Source organism: Petaurus breviceps, unplaced genomic scaffold (genome assembly GCF_028583685.1).
Source record: "Petaurus breviceps papuanus isolate PSGF00001 unplaced genomic scaffold, PetGlider_PUasm1.0 156, whole genome shotgun sequence".
NCBI classification, from domain to species: domain Eukaryota; kingdom Metazoa; phylum Chordata; class Mammalia; order Diprotodontia; family Petauridae; genus Petaurus; species Petaurus breviceps.
The window spans coordinates 1,816,787-1,841,170 of NW_027185720.1; the positions used below are offsets into that span (position 1 = coordinate 1,816,787).

Genomic DNA, 24,384 nt, shown 5'->3' on the forward strand with positions numbered 1-24,384 from the left:
TTTAGGGGGAGTAACTGGCAATTGGGGGTGGGATGGCATCAGGAAAGGCCTCAGTGCCAGAGGAGGCACCATGAACTGAGCTTTGAAAGCTGTTAGGAGTCCTAAAGAACAGAGAAGGGTCAACAGTCCAACTATATGGAAGAGCTTATTCAATATGGTACAGTGTGTGAGTGATAGATCATGAAGACAGATCATGGAAATCATATAGGAGAAACCTAGAAAGGTAGGTTGGATCCACATTGGGAAGGGTTTTACATTTCAAACAGAAGTTTGTATCTGACAAAACAAGAGGCAAAAGGGGGCTACCCTAGTTTCTTGAGGAGAGTGACAAGGTCTGACCTTTGCATTAATGAAAATCACTTTAGCAGTTACGTGGAGGATTGGTTGAGGTAGGCAAAGAGGATAGGCAGGGAAACCTATTAGGATGCTATTGTATTTATCTTGAAAAAAGGTGATAAGAGTCTGAACTTAACTTCTCAGGGCCTCAGTTTGTAAGATAACACATTTGGACTTTCTAAGGCTTCTTTGAGCTCAAAAATTTATTTGAGAGGTAGCATGGTATAAGCCTTGAAGTCAGAAAAACCTGGCTTCACATCCCATCTCTGATACATCACTTAACCTCTCAATGTGTCCCAGGCAACTTTTAAATACTACAAATTTAGGATAAAGTTTTAGAACTTGAAGGGCCCTTAGTCTAGCCCCCACCATTTTATAGTTGAGGAAACTGAGGTCCAACAAAGTTTAAATGAATTGCCTAGGATCACACAGGTAACAGCTGAGCCAGGATTTGAACCCTTCTAATTCCCCTATCCCACATTATTTTTCCATTGCACCAGTTGCTGTAAAGGAACTGATGTGCATTGTTAGAAAGTTTCTTCATTCAGGAGTTCCAAGTCCACCATGTCTCTGAGAACTCTGATGGAGACAGCCCAGGACCCCCATCTGAACTAGTCTTTGGAATAGCAAGGGCTCAACATCAGAACCAAACAGGATTCCATTGATAAAAATCAGTGGAAATGAAATTAGAGGCATTACCACTGCATCTAATGACCATGGGACATTTCCATCTTGCTTGCTGCTGAAATCTCTCACAAATGTTATTTCCCCCTATTAGCAGACCTCTTTGAGAGTTGGGGGTTCTGATGGTGGAATTAAAAGTTATTTCTTTTAATTGGGGACCAGTCATGGATCTAGCAGCTAACTTAAACTGAAACCTCTCCTATGTGTTATCACCCCCATTAGAATATAGGGTCCTAGAGCAGGAACTGTCTTTTCCGTTTGTATCCCGAGCCCTTAGTACACAACTTTGAATATGAGGGCTTCATAAATGCTTCATCCATTCTCCCCCACGCAAATGGAACTTGCCAAGGGGGGACTATCAGTCAATAAGCATTTATTAAACGCCTACTCTGTGCAAGACATTCTGCTAATAAGCTAAGCCCTGGATGGTTTCCTGTTTTGTAGTTATGTTCCCGGCACTGGCACGCAGGGGCCAATATAATAAATATTTAAATATTGTTTAGTTTTTAATATTTTCTTAAATTTCTTAATTTTTCTTAACATTTTGTGGGACTGATTGGTTTTTGAAGTAGGATTACAAACAGGTGAGTAGAGAAAAAGGATTTGAAACGACAGATGTGGAGAAACTGACACCGTCCTTAACACTGGTCCCCTCCGTCTGGTTTCTAATCACCCAGAACAGTTCCTCCTCCCGCCCCGAGCTCCAGTACGCACGCGCAGGTCCCTCTTCTCCGTGCCCCTCCCCCACGCCCTCCGCCCTTAGTTTCGGCGGATGTTGTGGTGTGTCGGGGCAAAGCACGTGAGGGGCGGCTACGTCATCACAGGCACGCGCAGACAACATGGCGGCCGCGGCGGCGGGTGTCGGGAGCGGGAAGGTAAATAACGGCCCTGGGGCTCCAAGGAGCCTCTGATTTTCTCTGGGGGACGGCGGGAAGGGACGCCCCCCCCTCCCCCCTGGCTGGACTGAGGCGGGAGGCTCTTCCTTCCTCCGCTCCCCCCTTCCGAACTCCGGCCCGGCCAGCCGGTGGCGGGACTTAGGGGAAAGAGGACGTGGCGGTGACAGCTGCCCCCTCCCCCTGCCTCCGTACCTGCGTCGGCCCCATCCCCTTCCCTTCCCGTGGGCCTCCGCGGCCGACCTGTTCCCCCCACATCCCCTCCTCCTTTGAGCGCGTACTTGGAGCCCCTTCGCTTCCCGTGAACCTTCGCGCCTGGGGCGCCCCTTCTTCCCCTTAACTGGTGGAGCTTCCATCCCCTTCCCTTCCCGTGAGCCTCCGCGGCCGGTTGCCCCCCTTCTCCCTTTTTCGGGCAGACGGTCGGGTCCCTTCTCTTCCCGTGAGCCTCCGCGGCCGAGCCGCCCCTCCCCTCCTTGCCCAGGGGGTGTGCCTGGTGATGGGGGCGGCGGGGTCGTCCGGGGCCGCGGCCCGCCGGCGTTGTTGCCCCTCCGGTCTCCCCTCCCTGTAGGGGAGGACGGCTCGGTTGTGGGGGGCGGGCGCAGGGTCAGCGCTGGGGAGGCCGAGGTCTCCGCCTCCGGGCCTGGCTGCCGCGGGCGGGGCAGCTCCATCCCACCCTCCCATACCTAAGGAAGGGTGTCGGCATCTCCCATCTTTCCATGTTGGGTCACCGTGCCGAGAAGGTGGGCATCGAACGCCCAGGCCTCTTCGCTCCCCGCAGCTGGGTTCTGTGTGCCGGCAGGGTGTTTTGTAGTTGGTGGTGACCCAGAATTGTCTCTCAGTTACCGTTTTAGGCCCCCAGCCCTTACAACAGAGGCCGAGGCCAGAGACACGCGTCTCATTTAACTCCCTGCGCCTGTCACCTCTTTGGTAATAAGCTTCTGACAACCTCTGCTTAATAAACAAGGCTTGTTGACAGGCCTGGAGGAGGCAGGAGCATGCTTTCTCGTGGTGCCCCTCTGCGCTTGCAGTGCCATGCCCTTAGATGTGCACGCGCCATCGCAGGAATAGGGCTTTTGGTGTCTTTTATTTTGTAAGCTATTTTGAGATTTGGTAGCCAGATTAAAAAAAACAAACCACTTACAATTTTTTGTTTTCAGAAGGCAAGAACAGTTTTTGTCCTGGGTAGTTTTCATTTATGATTTCTTGAAAGTAGCTCAGAAAAAAGAGGCTTTTCGAAGTGATTAATTGCCATTCAAATGGAGCTAGTTAAAGAAAACACTGGTTTTCAAGTGGCCAAGTAATAGGCCCTGGCCCAAGCCTTACTTGTTCATTGTTTAGGTTTTGTTGACCAGAAAGAAACTCTGAGGGTCTTTCCCTCTCAGATTGATACTTTTGTGATGGCAATCTAGGCCGTTTTTTGTCCCAATTCTTAGCCATTAGTCGGAGAATGAGAGTTGACTCAGACAAACTGAGACCTTAGAAAGACTTAAATTAGAAAGGCCACCGTCACTCACCGCATCCTGGGCCATTACAAGTCGTTTTGACTTTTGTCTTGATAAAGCCGCCCTCAGCCCCAATATTCTAACTTCACTATCCACCCCCCATGTCCTAACTTCTTCATATAGGCCTCACTGCGTACTGGAATAACAGGTATGTCCCTGAACTCTTAGTTCCCACAGAAACAGCAGGTGTGTCCATGTGATGGGAACCCAGCTACTGCCTCTATCTAGTCACTGCCTCAGACCCATTCCCACAGAAACAGGTGTCTTCTTGTACTCAACCACAATCACATCATGCATCTAACCCAAGACAGGACCTCTATACCTAACTCTCTTATCTTGACCAGACAGGACCATGATAGCTAGCCAATTGGAGGGCAGCATGACCAGAATGTTCAACCACTGAATCATAGATGGGACCCCCTCCTCCATTACCTATTCCCTTAACAAACTCCTCCTGCCTTTTTAATATTAGTCATATTCCTATATTCTGTGTAAATTATGATTATGTAATTAGCATCTGTACCCTATAAAAATCCATTTTGCTCTCAAGTTGCTGGTTCCTCTTGGAATTTAGCCTCCTTCATGGAAATGTCAATCTCAGTAAATGCCTATGCTTGGATTAGTGGTGGTGTCCACAGTTTTTGGGTGGGCAGAGCTTCCACCTCAACGACTGGAGGAGAGAGTAAAGGATGGTGGCTTTGGTAAGCTGCCTCACTTAAATCCAGTTGATGAACACTAGTCACCACCTGTGATGTTATTAGTCCTCTCAGAGATGAAGGAACATAAGCGGTTTAAAGTTTGTTCTTATAGCAATACTCAAGCACTTTGAGGGCTTTTGCGATTTAATGTAAAGAGTGCTATGCTTAGGAATCTAGAAAATTGGGATCTTTGTAACCAAGGCTCTGATACCTCCATTCTCTATCATTTTTATCATCTGTTAAAGGGAGATAGTAAAGAGGATACTGGGTTTGAATTTTCTCTCAGGCAGTTTTACATATGGGCATTAGCAAGTCAATTAAGCTTCCAGATCTGTAAAATGGGGCTAATAATAACTTGCACTGGCTACTTTCCTTGTTGCTGGGAAGAAAGCTTTTTGCAGTCTGTGAAGTGCTGTATAAATCCTGTTTGGGATGGAAAAAAAACCCCATCCAAAATGTAATCAAGAACACGGATATTTCTTAGGATAAAAACAGGAATTTTATTCTCTTCCCCTGGGGAACAGGGCCATCCTACCCATGACTGGTCAAGGAGAGGAGGCGTGTTACAAAAGGCAGAACAAGAATTTATACCCTGATGCAGTCAAACCTCCCCCCCCCCCATCCCCCTTCTCCATTGGCTAGGAGGCGGACTGAAGTCCTGGTGCAAAAATTTTCCCCAATGGCAAATAACAGAGAAGCCCACCACTATCCCTCTGTGGCTGGGAGGCAGGCTTACAACGAACAGGAAATGGGGGATAGCCAAGTTCAAATCTACCTATCCTTATTTGGCAGATGGCAAAGTGAAGAAGGGAGGGACTAAAGTTGCCAGCAAGGTTGGAGGTCTAAAAACTCTAAAGGGCCTAAAGCTGATTAGGGTGTGGCCAACAAGGGTGGAGGTCCAAAGACTCCTGAAAGGGCTTGCTGCTGATTGACCCGAAGAAGTAAAGGGGGGCAAGAGGGAAGGCAACCAACCACCCTGAGAAGTTTTCACTCCCCACACACTTCAAGTGATAGTAAGTAAAGCGCTTTGGAAAAAGGAACATTTCTGGAAGTACAATGCAAAGTACAGATTCCTACTTTTAAGCATTTATGCATTGAAGCTTCATTTTATGAATTTTCCCTTCTCCTTGTTAACTTCTTCCACTACACCCTTTCTACCATTTTGTTTTGTTAAAGATTTTTCAGGACTGCCTCTTGATTTGCATACTTTGGGTCACTACTCTTTTGGCTTGAATAAGAATTTTCAGAGGGCTACCCTCTTTCAATGAATTGAAAAACTTAATCTGACTGCCTGCTGAGAGGGAACAATAGCTATATTCACATTTCCATAGTCTTTTTTTTTTCAAAAGCACTGATTTTGGTAGATCTGAGTTATTGAAGGGGACCAACTGGAGTTAATTCCCATTATACTAAACTCCAAACCAGATTATTTTGTTATAATTCAATTTTCATATATTGAATATTTAGATCATATGCTGGTACGTTGTCTTATATGGAGATTTAATTTTAATAGTGTTTGTGATAAGAATTTGACCACATCTTTCCACTTATAGTCATACTAACAGGTGTGTAACATGACCATGAGTTCATTACACAAAACAGACACTTAGAATGCATCTAGGTAAACTCCACATGCTCAGGAAGTTATATATATTTTTAGTTCCCTTTCTATGCCAAGCCTCTTCCTTACTTTATTGCATTGAATTCTGGCTCATTGCAGCAATCTGTAAATATAGTAAAGCATTACAGCTGTTTATGTACTTAAACACTTGAGGTGAAGTAGTAGGAGGTAAGAGAGTACCTTAGAATAGCAGTCAGGTATTACGGATTCTAGTACTGGCTGAACTCCCCCCCCCCCTTTTTTTTTTTTTACCAGTTTCATGTTATAAGGAATGACTTCTTGGGCATAGCTGCCTATACAACCTTCAGATAATATCCAGCCAATAGGTTCTAATTCCTACAAAGAAATAATGACAATACACAGTGCAGAAATATTTCATATTTCTAAACTCATCAACAAATAATACTATGCATTCTTACTGCATTTAGTTAGTAACATGTGCTATTTACAACTCTTTTCATCCAGATAGTTTGCCTTTGAATTAGTGCAAATTTTGTTATTGATGTCTCTAAGAAGGATCTTCTTACCCTGGGGATTGGGGTGATAGGTTATTATTGCAAGTGGTTAATACTTTCATGTATGCTTTAGCCATCTTATATAATAAACAAATATGCTTTCAGTAGATTGAATAGGTGTGTTTTGTTATATTTGTATTTTTCAAATGCATATAGATATTAGATGAAGAAATTAAGGTACAAATTCACTTAAAATTTCTGAATACACGGTAGAAATTCACTTTAAATATTAGTAGCCTTTATTATCATTTAGTATCATTAGTATCATTAGATCATTAGTATCATTATTTTCTTAGAGGTAACGAATAGTAAAAGTACTATTGTATTATTGGAGTTTAAGGAATGTTTTGATTTAAAAAGACTACTTGAAAAGGTTGGGAAACCACTGGACATTATAATTTCTAAAGTACCTTCTAGTACTATGATTCTTATGATTAGCTGTGTGATCTCATTAGGTATGAGAACTCCTTCCATTGGCGCAGAGGCCAGTACTGTCAAACTTTTTAGTCTTTTGTGAGTCTCATTAGTATGTGGGTATGATTTGAACTAGATGTCATCTGAAGTCACTTTTGGCTCTGAGATTGATTCTTGGATTCTAAATTCTCCATTTGATATCTTCCCTTCATACTTCCCATTTTCCCATTACCCAATAGGTAATTTTCTCTCTCTTTATGTAGCCTTGTGTTACATTGCTGCTGTAGTAATCCAGTTACTGTTTTTTCTACCTTGGTGATTAGACATGGATCTTTGTTTTTGCCTGTTGGGTTACCTGCAATTTCTGTTGTTCTAATCTTAATAGTCGAATATCTACATAGTGTTTTAAGGTTTAACAAGTGCTTTACATATATTAACTTGATTGATCTTCCTAACTTTCTGAAGGTAGTGGTTTTTCTTGAGTCAAATAGGAGAATATTGGTGTTAAAGACTAGTCTTTTGAAGCAACAAGTAGCTTAGGATCATTTAAAACATCAAATAGTTTATTATTATGTGATATAGCTTTATATCTTAGTTAATTTTGGGTTCAGCTAATTGTTCATCTATCTGGGTCTGTGATTTTATTGGTATATAGAATTCCTAGTGAGAAAATTTCTGTTTATAGGCAGTTTGGTAACTTAGTCTTAGAGGGCCTTAAAACAGGTCTTTTGTCACTTTGAGTTCAGCTTTCTATCTACTATGATTGATTGACTCTTCCTGTTCTTTCCTTTCTCCTTTTCCCCAGTGCTGGGCAAAATCTGCTTTTTTCAGTTGGATTGTAATAATTGGGAGAAGAGAGAATATATTTTTCATCCAATTTGTTTTGTCAGTGTGGATGGTTATATTGGTCTCTTCCAAATAATTATGGATCTCACTGAGATAGATTTGTAGTGTTCCATTGACATTAGTACAGTGCTATTTACCATTACTTGAAAAATTCTGAAAAATTTGGAATAGTTGGAATTTTGAAAAAAATTTGGAAAATTCACTAACATTTAGAATTCTTAAAAATGTATAGGCTATGTTTTGAGAGTCAAGTTCTCTGTCTTAAGGTGAAGCCTGGTGGTGATGATGTAGATTTACTCTGCATAGGTATTGATGATCTCTGAGGTGCACTTCTCACTCTAGGATTCTATGATTCTACAACTCAACTTTTACAGTGACTATCTTCCCAAGCTAGTAACTAACTGTACTACTGGTTAGTTCATCTTATACTTGACACCAAACTGTCCTTGGGGGATAGTGTATTGACCATTACAGATAACCGAATTTTCCTGTTCCATACAAAGGTAACTTTTTGTTTGACACTCTTTTCATTCAGTATCTGTACTTTGCTGCTTGGCTTGAAGCAAGTAAACATTAACTTTTACTTTTAATCTGCCTCTTTTTTGATCCACAGTTCTCTTTGCTCTCCTCTGTGCTTTCATATTTTACAAATTTTACTATCTTTTTTTATATCACCTTTACTTATAAATGTATTGTTCTCTATCTCCCTTCTACCCCTATCCATTGTAACAAAGAATAAAAAAGATAAAAATCAGTTCAGCAAATCAACCAGTACATTCACTGGGCCTGACAATATATGCAGTGTTCTATGGCCTTAGCTACCCTCCAAGGAAGGGAGGTGAATTTTTTTCATTTTTTTTTTTTTTTTTAAGCAATTGGGGTTAAGTAACTTGCTCAAGGTTACACGGCCAGTTATTATTTCTGGGTGTGGTGCTGAGTATCTGAGCCCGGATTTGATCCAGGTCATCCCGACACTGGAGCCGGTGCTCTTACTCGCTGAGCCACCTGGCCGCCCCTAAGAAATTGGGGTTAAGTAACTTGCTCAAGGTTACACGGCCAGGTGTTTCTGGGTGGGTGCTAAGTCTCTGAGCCCGGGATTCGATCTCCAGGTGTTCTCAACACTGGAGCCGCTGCTCTTACTCGCTGTGCTACCTGGCCGCCCCCTTTTCATTGCTTTTTAAGGACCAAGCTTCATCATTATAATAATACAGCATGAGGTTTTCTTTGTTATTGTTCTCTTCATTTTTACATTGTTGTAGACATTGTGTATACTTTTTCCTGCATCAGTTCATGTAAGTTTCATTTTTCTCTGTATGCTTGTACCACAGTTCATTTGATTTTCCACTTAGTTGTCTCTACTATCATTTCTCTAATACTTTTTTGGGGGGGAAATAGGTTGACTATTTTGCATCACTAACCTTATCATAGCACATCCTTAGTTCTCTACATTTTTCTTTTATGTTCCTTGTGGCTGTACATCCTGGAGACTTTGTTAGTATTGTTCTTGGGTTTGGAACTGTTCCAGAAGTCTAGATACCAGTTAGCTGAGATCTTATTTTAACTAATGGCTGTTTCTTTAAAAAACAAAGAAGATTTTTTGATAGTCTTTTCCTTATCTAGTTATTCTCTTTAGATACTGAAACACTTTTTTAGTATCAAATTACGTATTACTACTTGGTTTTAATTGGTGAAGTTCAGGAATGTGGATTCTTGTGTGTCAATGTTTGCAGAGAGATTTGAGCCAGTGATTTAAACTTGTTAGGCTTGTTTTATATTTTAGTGTTTTCACTGCATTCTTAGTTTTTGAAAACCTAATGTATACTTATAATGAAAAAATATAGATACATTAATTGTGGGAACATTTTAGAGCAGTCTTTACTATTATATACAATGTAGCTTTATGGTTTCAAGAGAACAAGCATTTACAAAGATTTATGGTTTAGCAAGGCAGCATGATTTTTTTGTTCTGTATTTTGTATTTTAAAGTATAGACATATTTTTCACTTGTGTAACATTAATTGATTATATATAGTCTCTCTGTGTTATTAGTTCAGGTGAGGAGGGCAGTTAATTTCCTAGGGACAGATGTTATAAATGGGAGACACTTTCTGGGGTGGCCAAAATTCATACTGTAAAAGTTGACCTGAGATTGTAATAGAGACTTAGAATGGGGGTGGGGGTGGGAATGGGAAGGTGCGCTAAATTCAGACTGTTTGGAGTGGAGGAAAAAAGGACACATTGAAGGAACCATCTTCTCACACTCTCCACCTACATCCTCTTGTCCTAAGTGAGAGGAAGAAGCAGCAACGTTCATGATAGGGGCATTTTGATTGTGGGGTTTCTCTTCCATTTTCTTTTGGAAAGTAAGTCCCCACCCATCCAGGGAGAGATGACAGGAAAAATAAAACAACAGAAACTTCAAGTGCCTTTGTCATTCTTGGAGTTGGATGGGGGGATGTAGAAAAAGTGTTAGTGAAGGACAATCTAGAATTTGGAGGAGATGAAAATGTATCATGGTAGAAACCTGGGAGGACCACCTGTGGCATTCAGCTGATTTGGACCTCTTAGCAAGATTTGTTTTTGGCTCTGCAGTTGTGCTAACGGCTCATCCATTTGACACTGTGAGAGTATGCTTTCGGATGCAGAGTATAGAAGAGCTTAAGAGACTGCACTTTTTACAGTTGATTGTAAAGGAAGAAATTTCTTTATAGACCTTTTTTTTGGGAAAATATCTTCCATTTATATCAAACTGGGTGCTTGCCTTAACGTCCTGGCTAAATTAGAGGATTTTGAAATGGTTCTCAAGTTTTTATTGTGGTGCTTCAGGTCTCTTAAAACTCTTCATACTAACTTCTTTCTTTCATCAACTTTCTTCTATCTACTTAATGATGCAGTTGACTGCTGATTTCCTCAGTGTAGGTACTTCTTGATTCAGAAGTGTAATACCCCTGGACTCAGTAGACACATAAACATTTTTATTTATATCTTTGTTTTCACATCCTCTCACTTCTTTATATGTCCCTTCCTTTCTTTTATGACAGGGAGCCATCCTTTATAATAAGAAATAAAAAAAAAGAAAGAGGAAAAAGATAGTCCAGAAGAACTAACCAGTACATTTGGTCTAACGGTATATGCAGTGTTCCACATTCATTGTGTCCCCATGACTGCAAAGAAGGAAGGGGAGGTGTGTTCTCATTGGTATCTCTTACTGAGTGCAAAACTTACATTATTATAGTATGTTCACTTTCAATTAAAAAAAAATTACCTTTGTTGTAGTTGTTGTGCATGATATTTCCTGTTAATTCACATTACACTAGTTTGTATGTCTCCCCATGCTTCCTTGCATTTAGATTCATTTATTTCTTACATTACAATAATACTACATTAAATTAGTATACTGTAACATCTTTAGCCTTCCTCCCACCCAGTGGATATTAGTTTGCTTCCAGGTCTATTTACTACAAAAAGTGCTGCTATAAATATTTTGGTGTAGACTGGACCTCTTTCTGTCAACAGTTATTTTTGTGAGTTGCTTTGGCTCAAAGAACTTACATCGTGGTTACCCGTGTAGTGATGAGCCTATGAGAATAAAGACTAGACATAGACTTTGTTTCTGGGCCCATGGTTGTAGAAGAATTTAAATTGCAGATGATCCAGAGGGCAAAAGACTCATTGTGGCTATATGTATATGTTGCATCTTATTACTGGTGATAACTTGCATGTTTGGAAAAAAATGTTATCAAGGATGTGTATGACCTGAAAAGAAGATGGGGCAGTTATGGCAGGAAAAGAAGAGATGATAATAGCCTTGAGTGTTGTATTGGAAGAGTAGGCCGGAGCAAGTAATCTCAGGTTGAAATTGGAAAGAAATGAGACACTTGTCTGTCCAGCAGTTAACAAAAAGGTTCACTTGACTAGGCCAGGCAAAGCATATTTAGTTGAGGGTATGGGGTTGCCTTAGCTGAGTGCAGCTTCTCTGCAGGGGGAATGTTGCCCATAGTGGTTCTCCTGTCAGCCCTCAGGGCCTTCCGGGAGCTCTTCCATATTTGTGGTATTTAAGTGACCAGGAAGTCCAGACTGTGGCCTGAACCGTAGTTCCCAGAGCCAATCAAATCTCAAGGACAGTTTTACTGTCTTTTAAGGCAAAGAACTAGCTCATATCTCAGGGGATTATGGTAGATGTTTAACATTTAATATTTGTGAACCACAAAATATTAAAAGATGTCAAGGAAGGCCCCTGGTGAGATGGGTTGATTATCTCTGGAAGATTTATGGAAGTACAGGGACAAAAAATACAGATTGAGAAAGCATGGGTGGGTTGTGATATTTGCAGTTACAGGAATCACATTAGTTTAATCTTAGCTTTATCAGAGTATTGAAATGAGAAAGAGTGAAAGAACTTTTGAATACTTCTAATTACAGGGATCTCACTTCTACCTTATAAGGTAGTCCTGTACAGTTTGAGACCATTTCTAATTGTTAGTTATTCCTTATTTAGAGCTCAAATCTTTTACCTTATAAATTGTTGATCTAGAATACTGATAGTAGTGGTTGTTACCACCTCAGTTATTTGTTTCTCCTACTACTTCATTTTGGAGGGTGGAGTAGGAACTATGAATGTATGAGTGCAAATTGTCTTTCTTATCATTGGGTCATCTTTCAGAGCTCTAAATATCTGTTTTAGTTTTTAGCAGTCTAACTTAATCTCGCTGGGATTAAGTAACAAGATATATGCAAAATGTGTACAGAGTAGATAGAAGGTAACCTGAGAGGGGAAGACACTTGTAGTTGGGGGTTACCAGAAAAGACCTTGTCCTCTATAAAGTGAGATTTGAGCTGAATCTTGAAGGAAGGCAAAAAAAACAAAGAGGGAGAAGAGTGAGGAGGGACATTGTTCCAGGCATGGGTGAGAGAGCCCAGGCAAAGGCATGGAGATGGGGATGGAATGTGGTATTTGAAGAATGAGTAGGCCAGCATAGTTGCATGGAGGGGAATAAAGTATAAGATGACTGGAAAAGTAGGAAGGGGCTAGGTTATGAAGTGCTTTAAATATCTGACAGAGGACTTTGAATTTTATCCTGGAGGTGAGAGGGAGCTACTCAGTTTACTGAGGAGGGTAGCAATGTGTATGATGTAGCTGGAACCATATTTAGAAAAATCACTTTGGCAGCTGAATAGTGGAAGATGGATTAGACTAGAGTAGTAGGGAGATATTTCTTCATAAGATTGTAGATCTGTCTTCAACCTTTTACTTTTCTGCTGCATTTGTTACTGTTGTCATACTTAGTATAGTACATCAAATGAATGAAGAATCATTTGTTAATCACTTAATCTGTGTTAGGCACTGTGCCAAGTGCCAGATTTACAAAATAAAAGAAACAAGACAGTCTTCACTCTCAGGGAGGATCTCACATTCTTTTGGCAGCTGAGGAGAGGATTTATTGGAGCTGGATGAGACTTTAGCCAGGAAGATCAGTTAGTTAGAAAATTGTTGCAGTAGTGCAGGTGGGGAGGTGATGAGGGCCTGAACTAGATTTGTGACTCTATGGGTAGAAAGAAGGGGATTGTTCTTGTACTGGGCCTGATTTAGGCCTATCTCCTGATAGTTGGTTAGGTATTCGAGTAAAATGTGATAGATCTAGGTCATTCAACAGTTAAGAAAAGATTTACTTAGTCTTAGTAATTTGTCTGGCAAGCAAGCATGAGATAGCTTTTGTAGCTATTTAATACTTAGGGAACCAGGGAACGATATTGAAGCCTTTGGAAACCTGAGGCAAGCAAGTCTTGAGAGTGAATTCACTGACTTCTATTGACAAGTTAGGACAACTTACTATCAGGTTGGGGGCATTATGGTTTTGCTCCTACAGGGACAGATGTGAGAGATTTTATGAAGGTAGAATTGACAGTATTTAGCAATGATTAAGATATGTGGTGAAAGTAAGGAATTCAGGATAACACTAATTTAAGGTTTTGAGAGTGACAGTTCCAGGCATGTGAGAGTCAGTGAAATTGGGTCGAATATGGAGATGGGTGTCTTATAGGAACAAGAAGGAGGCCAGAGTCACTGAATCATAGACTGTAGAAGGTGTGAAAAAAGGTGTAAAATAGTTTGGAAGCTAATGAGGAGCCAGGTAGTGAAGAGTTTTATTAAAAGTTAGAGCTTTTTATATGTCATGTTAGAGGTAATAGGGAACCACTGGAGTTTATTGAATAGGGGGGGGATATGAACTGCTTTGTTATAAAGATCACTTTGCTAACTAGATGGATGATATACTGGAAGTGGTAGAGACTTGAGGTAACTTGGAGGCCAGGAGGCCAACTTGTTGGCTGTTGCAGTAGTCTAGGTGTAAGGTGAGAGAAGGGCACCACGGTGGTGGCAGTGTCAGATGAGAGAAGGGAGTATACTAGAGATATTGGAAAGGTAGACCAGACACACTTGGCAGCGGATTAGATGGAGGTGGTGGTGAGAAGAGAATTTGGAGTTGAGGATGACTCTGAGGTTGTGAGACTGAATGACTGGGAGAATGTCGGTGCTCTTGTTGGGAATAGTTAAGAAAAGAGGAGGGGTTTTTGGAAAGCTGATAAGGTCAGTTTGGATATAATGAATTTAAGATGTCTGTGGGACATCTTGTTTGAGATGTCCACTAGGCGGTTGGAGATGCAAGTTTAGGTCAGTAGAGAAATAGATCCGAGAATCAGATGCAGAAGGTATTTGAATGAACAGGAGCTATTGATATCACCAAGTGAGATAGTATAGAGCAGACCTGCACAACATACCACCCCCAAACCTATTGCAGCTGCTGCAGCTGCCAAAGGATTTTGATTGCCACTGGGCACTCTCCTGTTTGTCATGTGACCCACAGCAACCAACCATCGTCAGTAGTCTCTAGTCTAACCTGTCTGTGGCCTATAGAAGTTTACAAATTGTGCATGTCTGTTATACAGTGAAAACAGAAGAGGTGTCAGGGCAGCTCTTTGGGGCATGACCTGCGTAAAGAGTTAGTAAATGAGATTAAGGACGTAGGAAGAGATCCAGGAGAGATCATGTTCCTGAAACCAAGAGAGGACAGGGTATTCAGGATGAGAAAGTCATCAATAGGATCAAATGTGAAGGGTCCAGTAGACTTGAGAAAGGGTCATTAGATTTGGCAATTAAGCGATCATTGGTAAGTTTGGGGTGGGCAACTTCAGTTATATAATGAGATTGGAAGCCAGATTATAGAGGGTTTTAGAAAGTAGTGAGAGGAGAGGAAGTTGAGACCAGCTTGACCAAGGAATTTATCAGGAAGAGGTGGAGAAATACAGAAAGCTAGCTGGGGATGTAGGATCAAATGATTTTTTGAGGGAGACATCTAAGGTGGACAGAGTGCTGAATCTGTAGTCAGGAAGACCTGAGCTCAAATCTAGTTCCAGGTACTTTGTGACCCTGGATAAGTCATTTAAGCTTTGTCTGCCTCAATTTCTTCATCTGTGAAATAAAGATACTAGCATCTACACCCCAGGGTTGTTGAGGGTAAAGTGAGGTCATATTTATTGGTAAAAAAGAACTTTGAAACCATAAAGCACTATATAATTGTGCTTATATATCATCTTCATTATAATCATTGTTTTCGTTGTCATCATCATAATTATTGTTATTGTTATTAATTTTAGCACATATAAACACCAGGAATCCTTATTCCAACTTCCATTCCAACAGAGGAGTTGAGTCCCAAGAGCTTGGCTACATCTTTGACTTACAGTTCTAGCAGTACCCTAGAGGTTAAGAGGGATTGAGTGCTTCATTAATTCCACTGACTTGAGCTGCTGCTGGTGTCCTCTGAGATAATTAAGAATTATTTAGTTATTGAGTCTTGAGTAGCTTTTAGAACGATATCTATTAAGGTGGTACAATAAGAATATTTGGTATAAAACATCCCCTCAATGTCTATTTCATACTCTTCCCATGAGTACAGACAGAATCCAGAGAATAGTGGGGTCAAGCTTAGAGAATGTATGTGGCATAGGGGTAACTAATAACCAGCTCCTGGTTTCTTGAAGTCCTTTTCTTCCATTTATAGGGTCCTCAAGAAGTTCATCTTAGACCTTGTATAGTTTTGTTGCTAGGTTCCTTGTAGAGCTTTTGAGTATAGTCTCTCCATAGCTCCCAGTGCAGACACTACTGCCAATACATTTGGGAACACCATCCAGGACAAGGACAGCAGTGGGAAGATGGGAAGTCCAGTGTTCCCTGGACCCTTTAGAGCTGGAGGGTCTTCCTCTGCTCAAGGGAAAGGAGAACTGACCACGCCTGAAACTGACACCCCCCTCTATCTCCCACCCCCACCTCCACCCCACAAAGTGGTTCTTCTTCGGGAATCTGATAGAAAACCACAATCGTTTCTAGAAAAAGTCTCCCATTCCAGCTAACTCTTTGCTTTCATAGAAGACCCAGAGGGTGTAATGAAATTCCACAGCCAGTTGGAACAGACCTCTTGTCTTGTGTCATTTCACTTCATCAGATGGTTTTAAAAGACTTTTTGCACTTTGTGTAAGGTGAAGATTCTTAATCTTTTTTTGTTTCGAGGACCCCTTTGGAAGTCTGGTGAAGACTACATATTTCTTCCCAAAATAATATTTTAAAATGCATAAAATAAAACATGATTACAAATAATGAAATAATAATAATAAATAATAAAAATATGATTACAAACAAACCAATTTTATTGAAATGCAGGTACCAAAATGTTAGTGTTATGGATCCCAGATTAACAACCCCAGGTGTAATTAAGGTCTTTTGATTGATTAATTTGAGATGTGTTCTCACCTAGTTAAGGTATCAGGCTGAAGTGGAGTGTGGTAGGGTGGTTTTGACTACACCTTTATATAAGGATGGAGGAGACACTGGGCATGTTTGTAGGCAGCAAGGAAGGAACCAAGACATAGGGAGAGATTGCAGATAAGAGGGAGGGTGATAGTGGAAGCAATTTCTCCAATCTGGATGGGGTTGGATCAGGTGTGCTTGTAGCAGAATTGGCCTTGGCCAAGAGAAGTGCCAGCTTTTTATCTGTGACCAGAGTGAAGAAGGTAGAAGAGCTCTCCTTGAGTGGCTTTACAATGGCTTCTAAAGCATAGGTCTGACCATGTAGACCCCACGCCCCCACTTAATAAACTCCAGTTTATTAACAGTTCCCTGTTGTCTCTGGATATAAACTTCTCTGTTTAGAATTTTAATGTCTTCATAACTTCTTTATCTTCCACACATAGTACAACTCACTTACACTGTCCTACTCGGAGAACCTCAAACAGGATACTCCATTTCCTTGTGTCATGTCTTTGTGCTGGCTATACCCCATAGTTTGTACCATCACCTCTGTAGCTTGGTTTCCCTGACTTTTTTCAAGATAGCTCATGTCCTTCCTTCTGCAGGAGGCCTTTCTTTGAAGTCCCCCTAGTTGCACTCAGACTGCTTTTTGTCTACCCTCTTTATAACATGTACCTAGTTATTTATGTGTTGTCTTTAGACATTAGAATGTCAGTTCCATGAGGTTAGGAGCTGTTTTCATTTTCATCTCCCCAGTGCTTATCACAGTACCTAATCCCTAGCTCATTGACTAGTGACTCATTTTTCAAAAACAATTACTGATATCTGGTTTATATCACCTGGATTTCATTGTTTCCCTTTTCTTCTTTCCCTTCCCTCTGAGATATCTCTTAAAATGAATAACTTAAAAAAAATCACCAAAATCCAACTGCAATATTCCAGATTTTGTAGATTCTCCCTCCACCAAGGGGGAAGGGGAAAGTATTCTTTCATATCTTTTCTTTGGGGCCTAGGTAATTCTTTATTCTTTTCTAATATTCAATTTCAGTAATTTTGTAGTTTCCTTAACTGTAAGATGAGAGGATTATTGGACTAGATGACCTTTCAGGTACCCTTCCAGTTCTAGATTCATGTTCCAGAGTTTTCTGTTATTTGCATAACTTTATTGTATTTCATTTAAGCAAGTATTAAATGCCTTCAGTATCCCAGGTACCATGCAATTCCCTGGGGGATACAAATAATCCCTACTTGCAGTGAGTTTACATTCTAAAGGGTGACAAGTACCTAGATAAGTATACAGCATATATGAAATATACGGGCAGCTAGGTGGTACAGTGGATAGAGAGCCAGACCTAGAGTCAGGAAGACCTGAGTTCAAATCTGTCCTCAAACACTAGTCGTTTGACACCAGGGAAGTCACGTAGCCCTGTTTGCCTCAGTTTCCTCATCTGTAAAGTGAGCTGGAGAAGGGAATGGCAAATTACTTCAGTATCTTTGCCAAGAAAACCCCAAATGGGGTCATGAGGAGTTGGACACAACTGAAATGACTGAACAACACATTACACATATATTACAGAACAGTTATAAATAGGGTAATTTTGGGGGAGAGAGAGAGCACCCTAATACTCTAGCATTTGGGGGATTAGGAAGACTTTGTGTAGAAGGTGGTGCCTGAGCTACTCTGTGAAGTGAAGCTAAGGAAGAGAGTGCATTTCAGCTCTGGGGGAGGAGGACTAGTGAAAAGGCACAGAGATTACTGATGGAGTGTGGTGAATGAGGAACAGACAGAAGAACCATGTAGCTGGATTTAGAGCTTGATAGGAGAAAGACAATGGTGAGGATGGAAAGATAAATTGGGACCAGGTTGAGACGTAGAGCTTTATTTTTCATTTAATTTTTGCTTTTTGGAGGGCTGGGAAGGTAGGGCAGTTGGGGTTAAGTGATTTGTCCAAGGTTGCACGGCTAGTCAGTGTTAAGTGTCCGAGGTCAAATTTGAACTCAGGTCCTCCTGACTTCAGGGCTGGTGCTCTATTCAGTGCACCATGTAGCTGCCCAAGACTTAGAGCTTTAAAAGTCAGAGGAGTTCATCTTTTATCTGGCCTTTCAAAATGGCTACTCACCTCTGGTCTTTTCATCAGGAATGCTTTGAAAGTCCTTTATTTTATTCTCCCCCTGTAGGATTATACTCAAGTTTTTCGGGGCAAGTTATTCTTAGTCGTAAGCTTATTCCTTGCCTTTTGTAACATATTCCAGAGCCTCCTGTTTGTTGTAGATGCTACCAGATCTTTCATGATCCTGACAATGGTAATTTGGATCTTGAATTGCTTCCTTCTGGATGCTTGGCTATCATATTCCAGGGATTCTTTCAGGAGTGATTGGTGGATTCTTTCTATATTTCCTTTGCCTTCTGGTTTTAATAGTTGTGGGTGGTTTTAATTTATGACTTTTTGAAATAAAGTATCTTGGTTTTTTTTGGGGGGGGCGTTCATTCAGCTAGTCTGATGATTCTTGAATTACTCTTCTTGACCTTTTTTCTAGGTCACTTGTCTTTGATAGTAGAACTTTTATATTTTCTTCAAATTTTTAACCTTCTGGTTTTGTTATATACTTCTTACTCTGTCTTGGAGGCATTACTTTCTTTTTGGTTTATTCTAATTTTTTTGAGGGAGTCTGGTTTACCACTTTCTGATTTAAGCTGTTTAATCTTGTAATTCTTTCCTTCAGATCTTTTACTTAATTTTTTATCTTTTCATTCTTCTAAGGTATTCATGTAGTCCTTATGGAAAATCCATTTTTCCCCTATGTGTGTCTGCTTGCCGTTGTTGTGAAAGTAATGTTTTAAAGTTGTTCAGTGTCTTCTGTTTACTCCTATCTTCAACCTTAGTTTCTGAATTTGTGACAGGGCTAGGCTTTGTTCCCTTTTGGATGATTTGCTTTGTTTGATCCTTTAGCAGGGTCTTTTAGATTCTTGCACTGGCCTCTACCTCCCCAAAGTGTGCCTAGGTTCTGAACACTAGTGAGTTTTAGGCCCTACTGGTTCTTTGAAGTTCAAAGCACAGAATCCCTTAGAATATCATGCTTAAGACCTCTGGACCTTGGGATTCATGTCAGCCCCCTTCCACTACCTTTGCTATGACTTGTAGGGTTCACATTGTGGGTTTTCAAACACCATTGGGCTTTCTTATGGGAACTCTCAGGTTTTGCTACTACCCATGACTACAAGTCCTGCTGGTTACATATGTTCCTGGTCCTTCTCAGGTTATCTTAAGTGAATTCCATCTTGTTTGCTTGTGCTGGCATTGGTTTTTGGTGGCAAACCCTCCTTTTTTATTGCTCATGGGCTTTTTAGTATTTTTGTGAAGTTCTGTCATGGATGAAATAATTTTTTGTAGTTTCTCATAGATTTTTTTGTTGGAGTAAGTATATGGAGTAAGCTGTTTGCCTCCATTTAGCCAACCATCTTGACTGAAAATCCATAATTTTTATTTTGATATTATAACAGATTTTTGATCGCTCAGGTATAGATACTTACTTTACCAGTACAAGTCACAACCTAGCCATATCCTCAAATGCCTTGATGTTTGCAAATTTTATCATGTGTTCTCTAACTATTTTATATCTTAGAGATTTGTTGCTCATGCAGTTTTAGTAAAAACCTGGTAATAGAGAAGCACAGCATTTATCAGAATTTTGTTATTGTTACTCTGTTAACATTCAAGCTTTAGGATGCTCTTTAAATATTAAACTTTGTAATAAGCATAATCTGCTATCTACCCAGATAATATAAGAACACTTCTTATAGGTTTATGTTTGAAATATTTATTGATATAAATAAAAATAAATCTTTTCTTTTTTTTAAATTACAGATTATATATGAACAGGAGGGTGTATTTATTCATTCATCTTGTGGGAAGATCAATGATCAAGACAGTTTGATTTCAGGAATATTACGTGTCCTAGAAAAGGTATAAATCCAGTAAAAAAGTATTTTGCAAAAATTTGTTATGGTTAGCTTCCATAAAAATATTAGAAAATTTTTGCCAAATGTCACAGATGGGATTGACAAGTGAAGTTAACTGATGTATATAATCCAAGTCCCAAAGCCCATTGGTACGGGACCCTCTCCTTACTGGTAGAGCTCAGTGCCCTATATCTGCTTAAGAATAAATTATCCTTAGTATTCTTAGGCACCATAGTCTCCCTGAAAATCTTGTATTTGGACAGTCTTGAATTTAAAATGAATGGGGTCTTTGAAGTCAGTTTGATAAGCTAGTGGAACATCAGACAATGAAAAGACTAACTTTTCTAAAGGTTCAATTAGTGGCCTGTGTTTATATTTTAAAATTGGCACAGTGTATCCTATTAAACATGTTTTCAAACTAGATTTCATTTTAGTTTTTTAATGAAAAAGGCAAAATTTCTTCCAACAACTATTATTTAACGTAAAACTATAAATTTTTCCATAATTAAAGGTAGGCAATTTCAGAGATTTTGTTTAAAGCATTTCTTAAACATCAGAATTTTTCTTTAGTCCTATTAAATGTTAAAATATTTGACTAGAGCTGTTAATAAGTTACAGTTTTATAGAGAATGAACTATGTAACAAATATTAACAGTATATAACTTATGTTTTGTAGGATACAGATGTAATAGTGGACTGGAGGCCATTGGATGATACATTAGATTCTTCTAGTATTCTTTATGCTGGAAAGGTATTTAAGAAAAATTGCATAAACATTTCCCATTTTATAAGAGAGAAAATGAATCCTTATTTTCTTACTGTCTAGTTTGTTACATATTGCTTCTTATTTTCAGTTTCTTTTTAGATCTTTTATATCCAGCCTGTAGTATATTTGCCATCTTTTCCCATTCTTATTCATTAATTGTGCACCTTTTTATAATATTTGTTAATTCTTTGCTTCTTTCCTCCCATTTTTCAGTTCCACTGTGCCTTATTTATATTTAACACTTTTCACTTCCTTGTTTTCCTTTACTTTTATTGTCTTTTTCTCTCCTTTCCTTTTCCTCCATGCCTTTGTTTTTCACTTATTCTTAACCTCCCCTTTTCATTTTTTTTTTAAATTACTGCTTTCATTGTCATCAAAAATCATTAAATTTCCATGGGAGGACTCTAATGGGTTTGAATCAGAACCTAGAACAGTGCTTTGCACATAGAAAGGCCTCAAATATTTCTGTAAGTTAAAATTTTGCTTCTTTTCTGCATGTTATATTTCTGTAGTATCTCTGAATACTATTTGGTATTATGCTAAGGAATGTACAGGTAGAGGATTTCATAGGCCTTATAGGGGGTTTACAGTTGAAGGCAAATGAATGAAAGAATGAATAACAAAGCATGAGCACATGCTATGTGCCAGTGTGCCAAACATTATAATGAGCACTGGGAATACAAATAGGAAAAGCAAGTCAGTCCCTGCTCTCAAAGAATTCACACTCTAATTGAGGGAAACAACACAAAAAAGAAAGTTTAGCTTCAGGGCAGATCCAGAAGTTTTAAGAGTGCAGCAGTGGGGTTAAAGATAGGTCCCAACAATTCTTTTTTTTTTTTTTTAAGCAATCGGGGTTAAGTAACTTGCTCAAGGTTACACGGCCAGTTATTTCTGGGTGTGGTGCTAAATATCTGAGCCCAGATTTGATCCCCAGGTCATCCTAACACTGGAGCCAGTGCTCTTACTCGCTGTGCTACCTGGCCGCCACCAAATGATTCTTAATGTAGACATATTGATGCATTTTGTACATGATACAGGACAAACAGAATAAAAACTTGAGCAGATCTACTTGAGATAAGTTGAAATGGCAAGCTAGGAGACGAGGAACAGAGAAAGTAAGGTAATTCAGGATACCCATGTGCAGAGTTTTTGGAGCACAGTATGAATGGCAGACTAATAGGGTGTTATTAATCTGTCATTGAGCTTTAAAAGGAGACTGAGAAACAGAAATAATGACTTTGAGAGTAATGTGAAAGTAGTTTGAAAGAGGTTGAGGCAAGAGATAGAGATTCTCTTGAAAACTTAAAAATCAGGTAAGATTTGAATGTGAATGTGTTGATACTGCATTGGAGAGGATCTGGCAACTTATTTGGTGTACTTTGTAAGGAGGGGTGGCTAGGTGATGCAATGAGTAGAACACCAGCCCTGAAGTTGGGAGGACCCAAGTTCAAATTCGGCCTTAGACACTTAACACTTACAAGCCGTGTGACCTTGGGCAAGTCACTTAACCCGAATTGCCCTCCAAAAAGCAAAAAAAAGAAAAAAAATGCCCCTGTTAGGGGTGGCTAGGTGGCACAGTGAGTAAAGTGCTGGCCCCAGAGTCAGGAGGACCCAAATTCAGTTCCTGACTCAGAGGACACTTAACACCCAAACACACACACACAAAACTAGCTGTGTGACCTTGGGCAAGTTACTTAACCCCAACTGCCCTCCAAAAAGCCAAAAAAAAAAAAAAGAAAAGTTGTACCTTGTAAGGACAAGGAAAAGCACTGAAGAATAATATGAGGTCTGGGTTTGGCTTAGGACAAAAGATGATCACATTTTATTGCAGTAAAAACATGGGGAAAATAAATCATTCTTTACCATAATTTGAATTGTAGTGTTGAATCTGAGACATATTATAGGAGTAGGTCTGTAAGTTCCAGGTTAATCTTAATAGCTCATATATATAGTGATTGAATAATTTTCAAGGCATTTTATTTACATCAGGTAAGTAGTATATGTATTTTTTATCACTCTTTTACACATGAGGAAACTCAGGCTCAGATTAAGTGACTTATCCTGAGTCATGTGGCTAATAAGTGTTAGACCTGAGAACTCAGGGGCAGGTCTTCTGATTCCAGATCCAGTTCTTCATGGCCTTGATTGATAGTAAGAAAACCAAGAAGCAAAGAATGGAGAGTTAGACAGCTCTTGCTGTTAGAGGCATAAGTTTGTAAAAGAACCACTGATAAAGATGTTATAGGAATGGCTGGTTGGTGAGAGAAATCGGGGGAAGATTCTGTTCTGAAATGCAGGTTATGAAGGAGGATTATAGTATTGAGAGCTGGAAGTAATTATATCACCAATCCACTCTCCTCATTTTGAAGCTGAGGAAACTTATAACCATAAAGCTCCATATGAATTTTAATAATAACAATTACTATTAGTATTTTTTCTGTGTTAATAGGTTTTATGGATTGAAATTAAACTCTGGTATAAACATTTATAAATTATTTTAGGATTCCAGTTCAGTTGTGGAGTGGACTCAGACCCCTAAAGAGAGAGTTCGTCGGGGATCGGAACATCTGACTAGTTATGAAGCGGAGTGGGACATGGTCAACACAGTTTCATTTAAAAAGAAACCACATACTAATGGAGGTATAAATGAATTCTTTCAAAACTTATTTACAGAAACATATACTTTAATACTCTTTATTTGGAAATTTAAAGGATGAATATGTTACTTAGGCCAAAAGGGTTAGGTGTTTTTATTAGTCCCCTCACCAGGACTACAATTATAGAAATTTATCTGTATCATGTTTTAGAAGTGCATATATAATAATTACAGAAATTTTCGGGGTTTTTTGGGTCTCACTTGTTTTACTTTTAAAAATCCATTAGAATAAAACTATGATCATAATTATGTAGTAGCTTTGCATTAATTAGCATACTGGGGGAGATGGAAGGTACTATTGCAGTAGTATATTGTACTCTCACTGTATTTTTTATTGTACCTCTCTATTATTATCTGTGTGAAGTAAGTTTTCTTATATACTAAAGAAAAGCAAAACAAAACTAGTAAAACTAGTAATCTAACATTTTTGTCTTAGAATAAATTGTGTGATGTCTATTTAATATAATGATCTGGCAAAGCACAGTTAAAAATCTTGTTTTCTAAAATTTGCAGAACCACACTAAGAGTTAGAAGGCACCTTACTGGTTGTCTAGGTTATTATACCTGAACAATCCCCCCCTTTATTTATAAATTTTTTAAATAACGTTTGGAGGTAGGATGACATAGAATTCTGGGCTATCAGTAAGAATTGGGTTCAGCTTGATTTAACTTAGCTCTGTGACCCTGGG

General features: G+C 39.5%; 1 protein-coding gene across 2 annotated transcripts in view; it reads left to right on the forward strand.

The window, feature by feature from the left end:
- The first annotated feature begins 1,763 nt into the window (after nt 1-1,763).
- TBC1D15 (TBC1 domain family member 15) overlaps nt 1,764-24,384 on the forward strand; it is a 78,813-nt gene continuing 56,192 nt past the window's right edge. For both annotated transcript variants that reach the window (XM_069081942.1, XM_069081943.1), the window contains exons 1-4: nt 1,764-1,895; nt 20,179-20,277; nt 20,950-21,024; nt 23,541-23,679. In XM_069081942.1, coding sequence (XP_068938043.1) covers nt 1,860-1,895; nt 20,179-20,277; nt 20,950-21,024; nt 23,541-23,679 — 349 coding nt within the window. In that variant the 5' untranslated portion in view covers nt 1,764-1,859. The remainder of the gene's footprint in view (nt 1,896-20,178; nt 20,278-20,949; nt 21,025-23,540; nt 23,680-24,384) is intronic.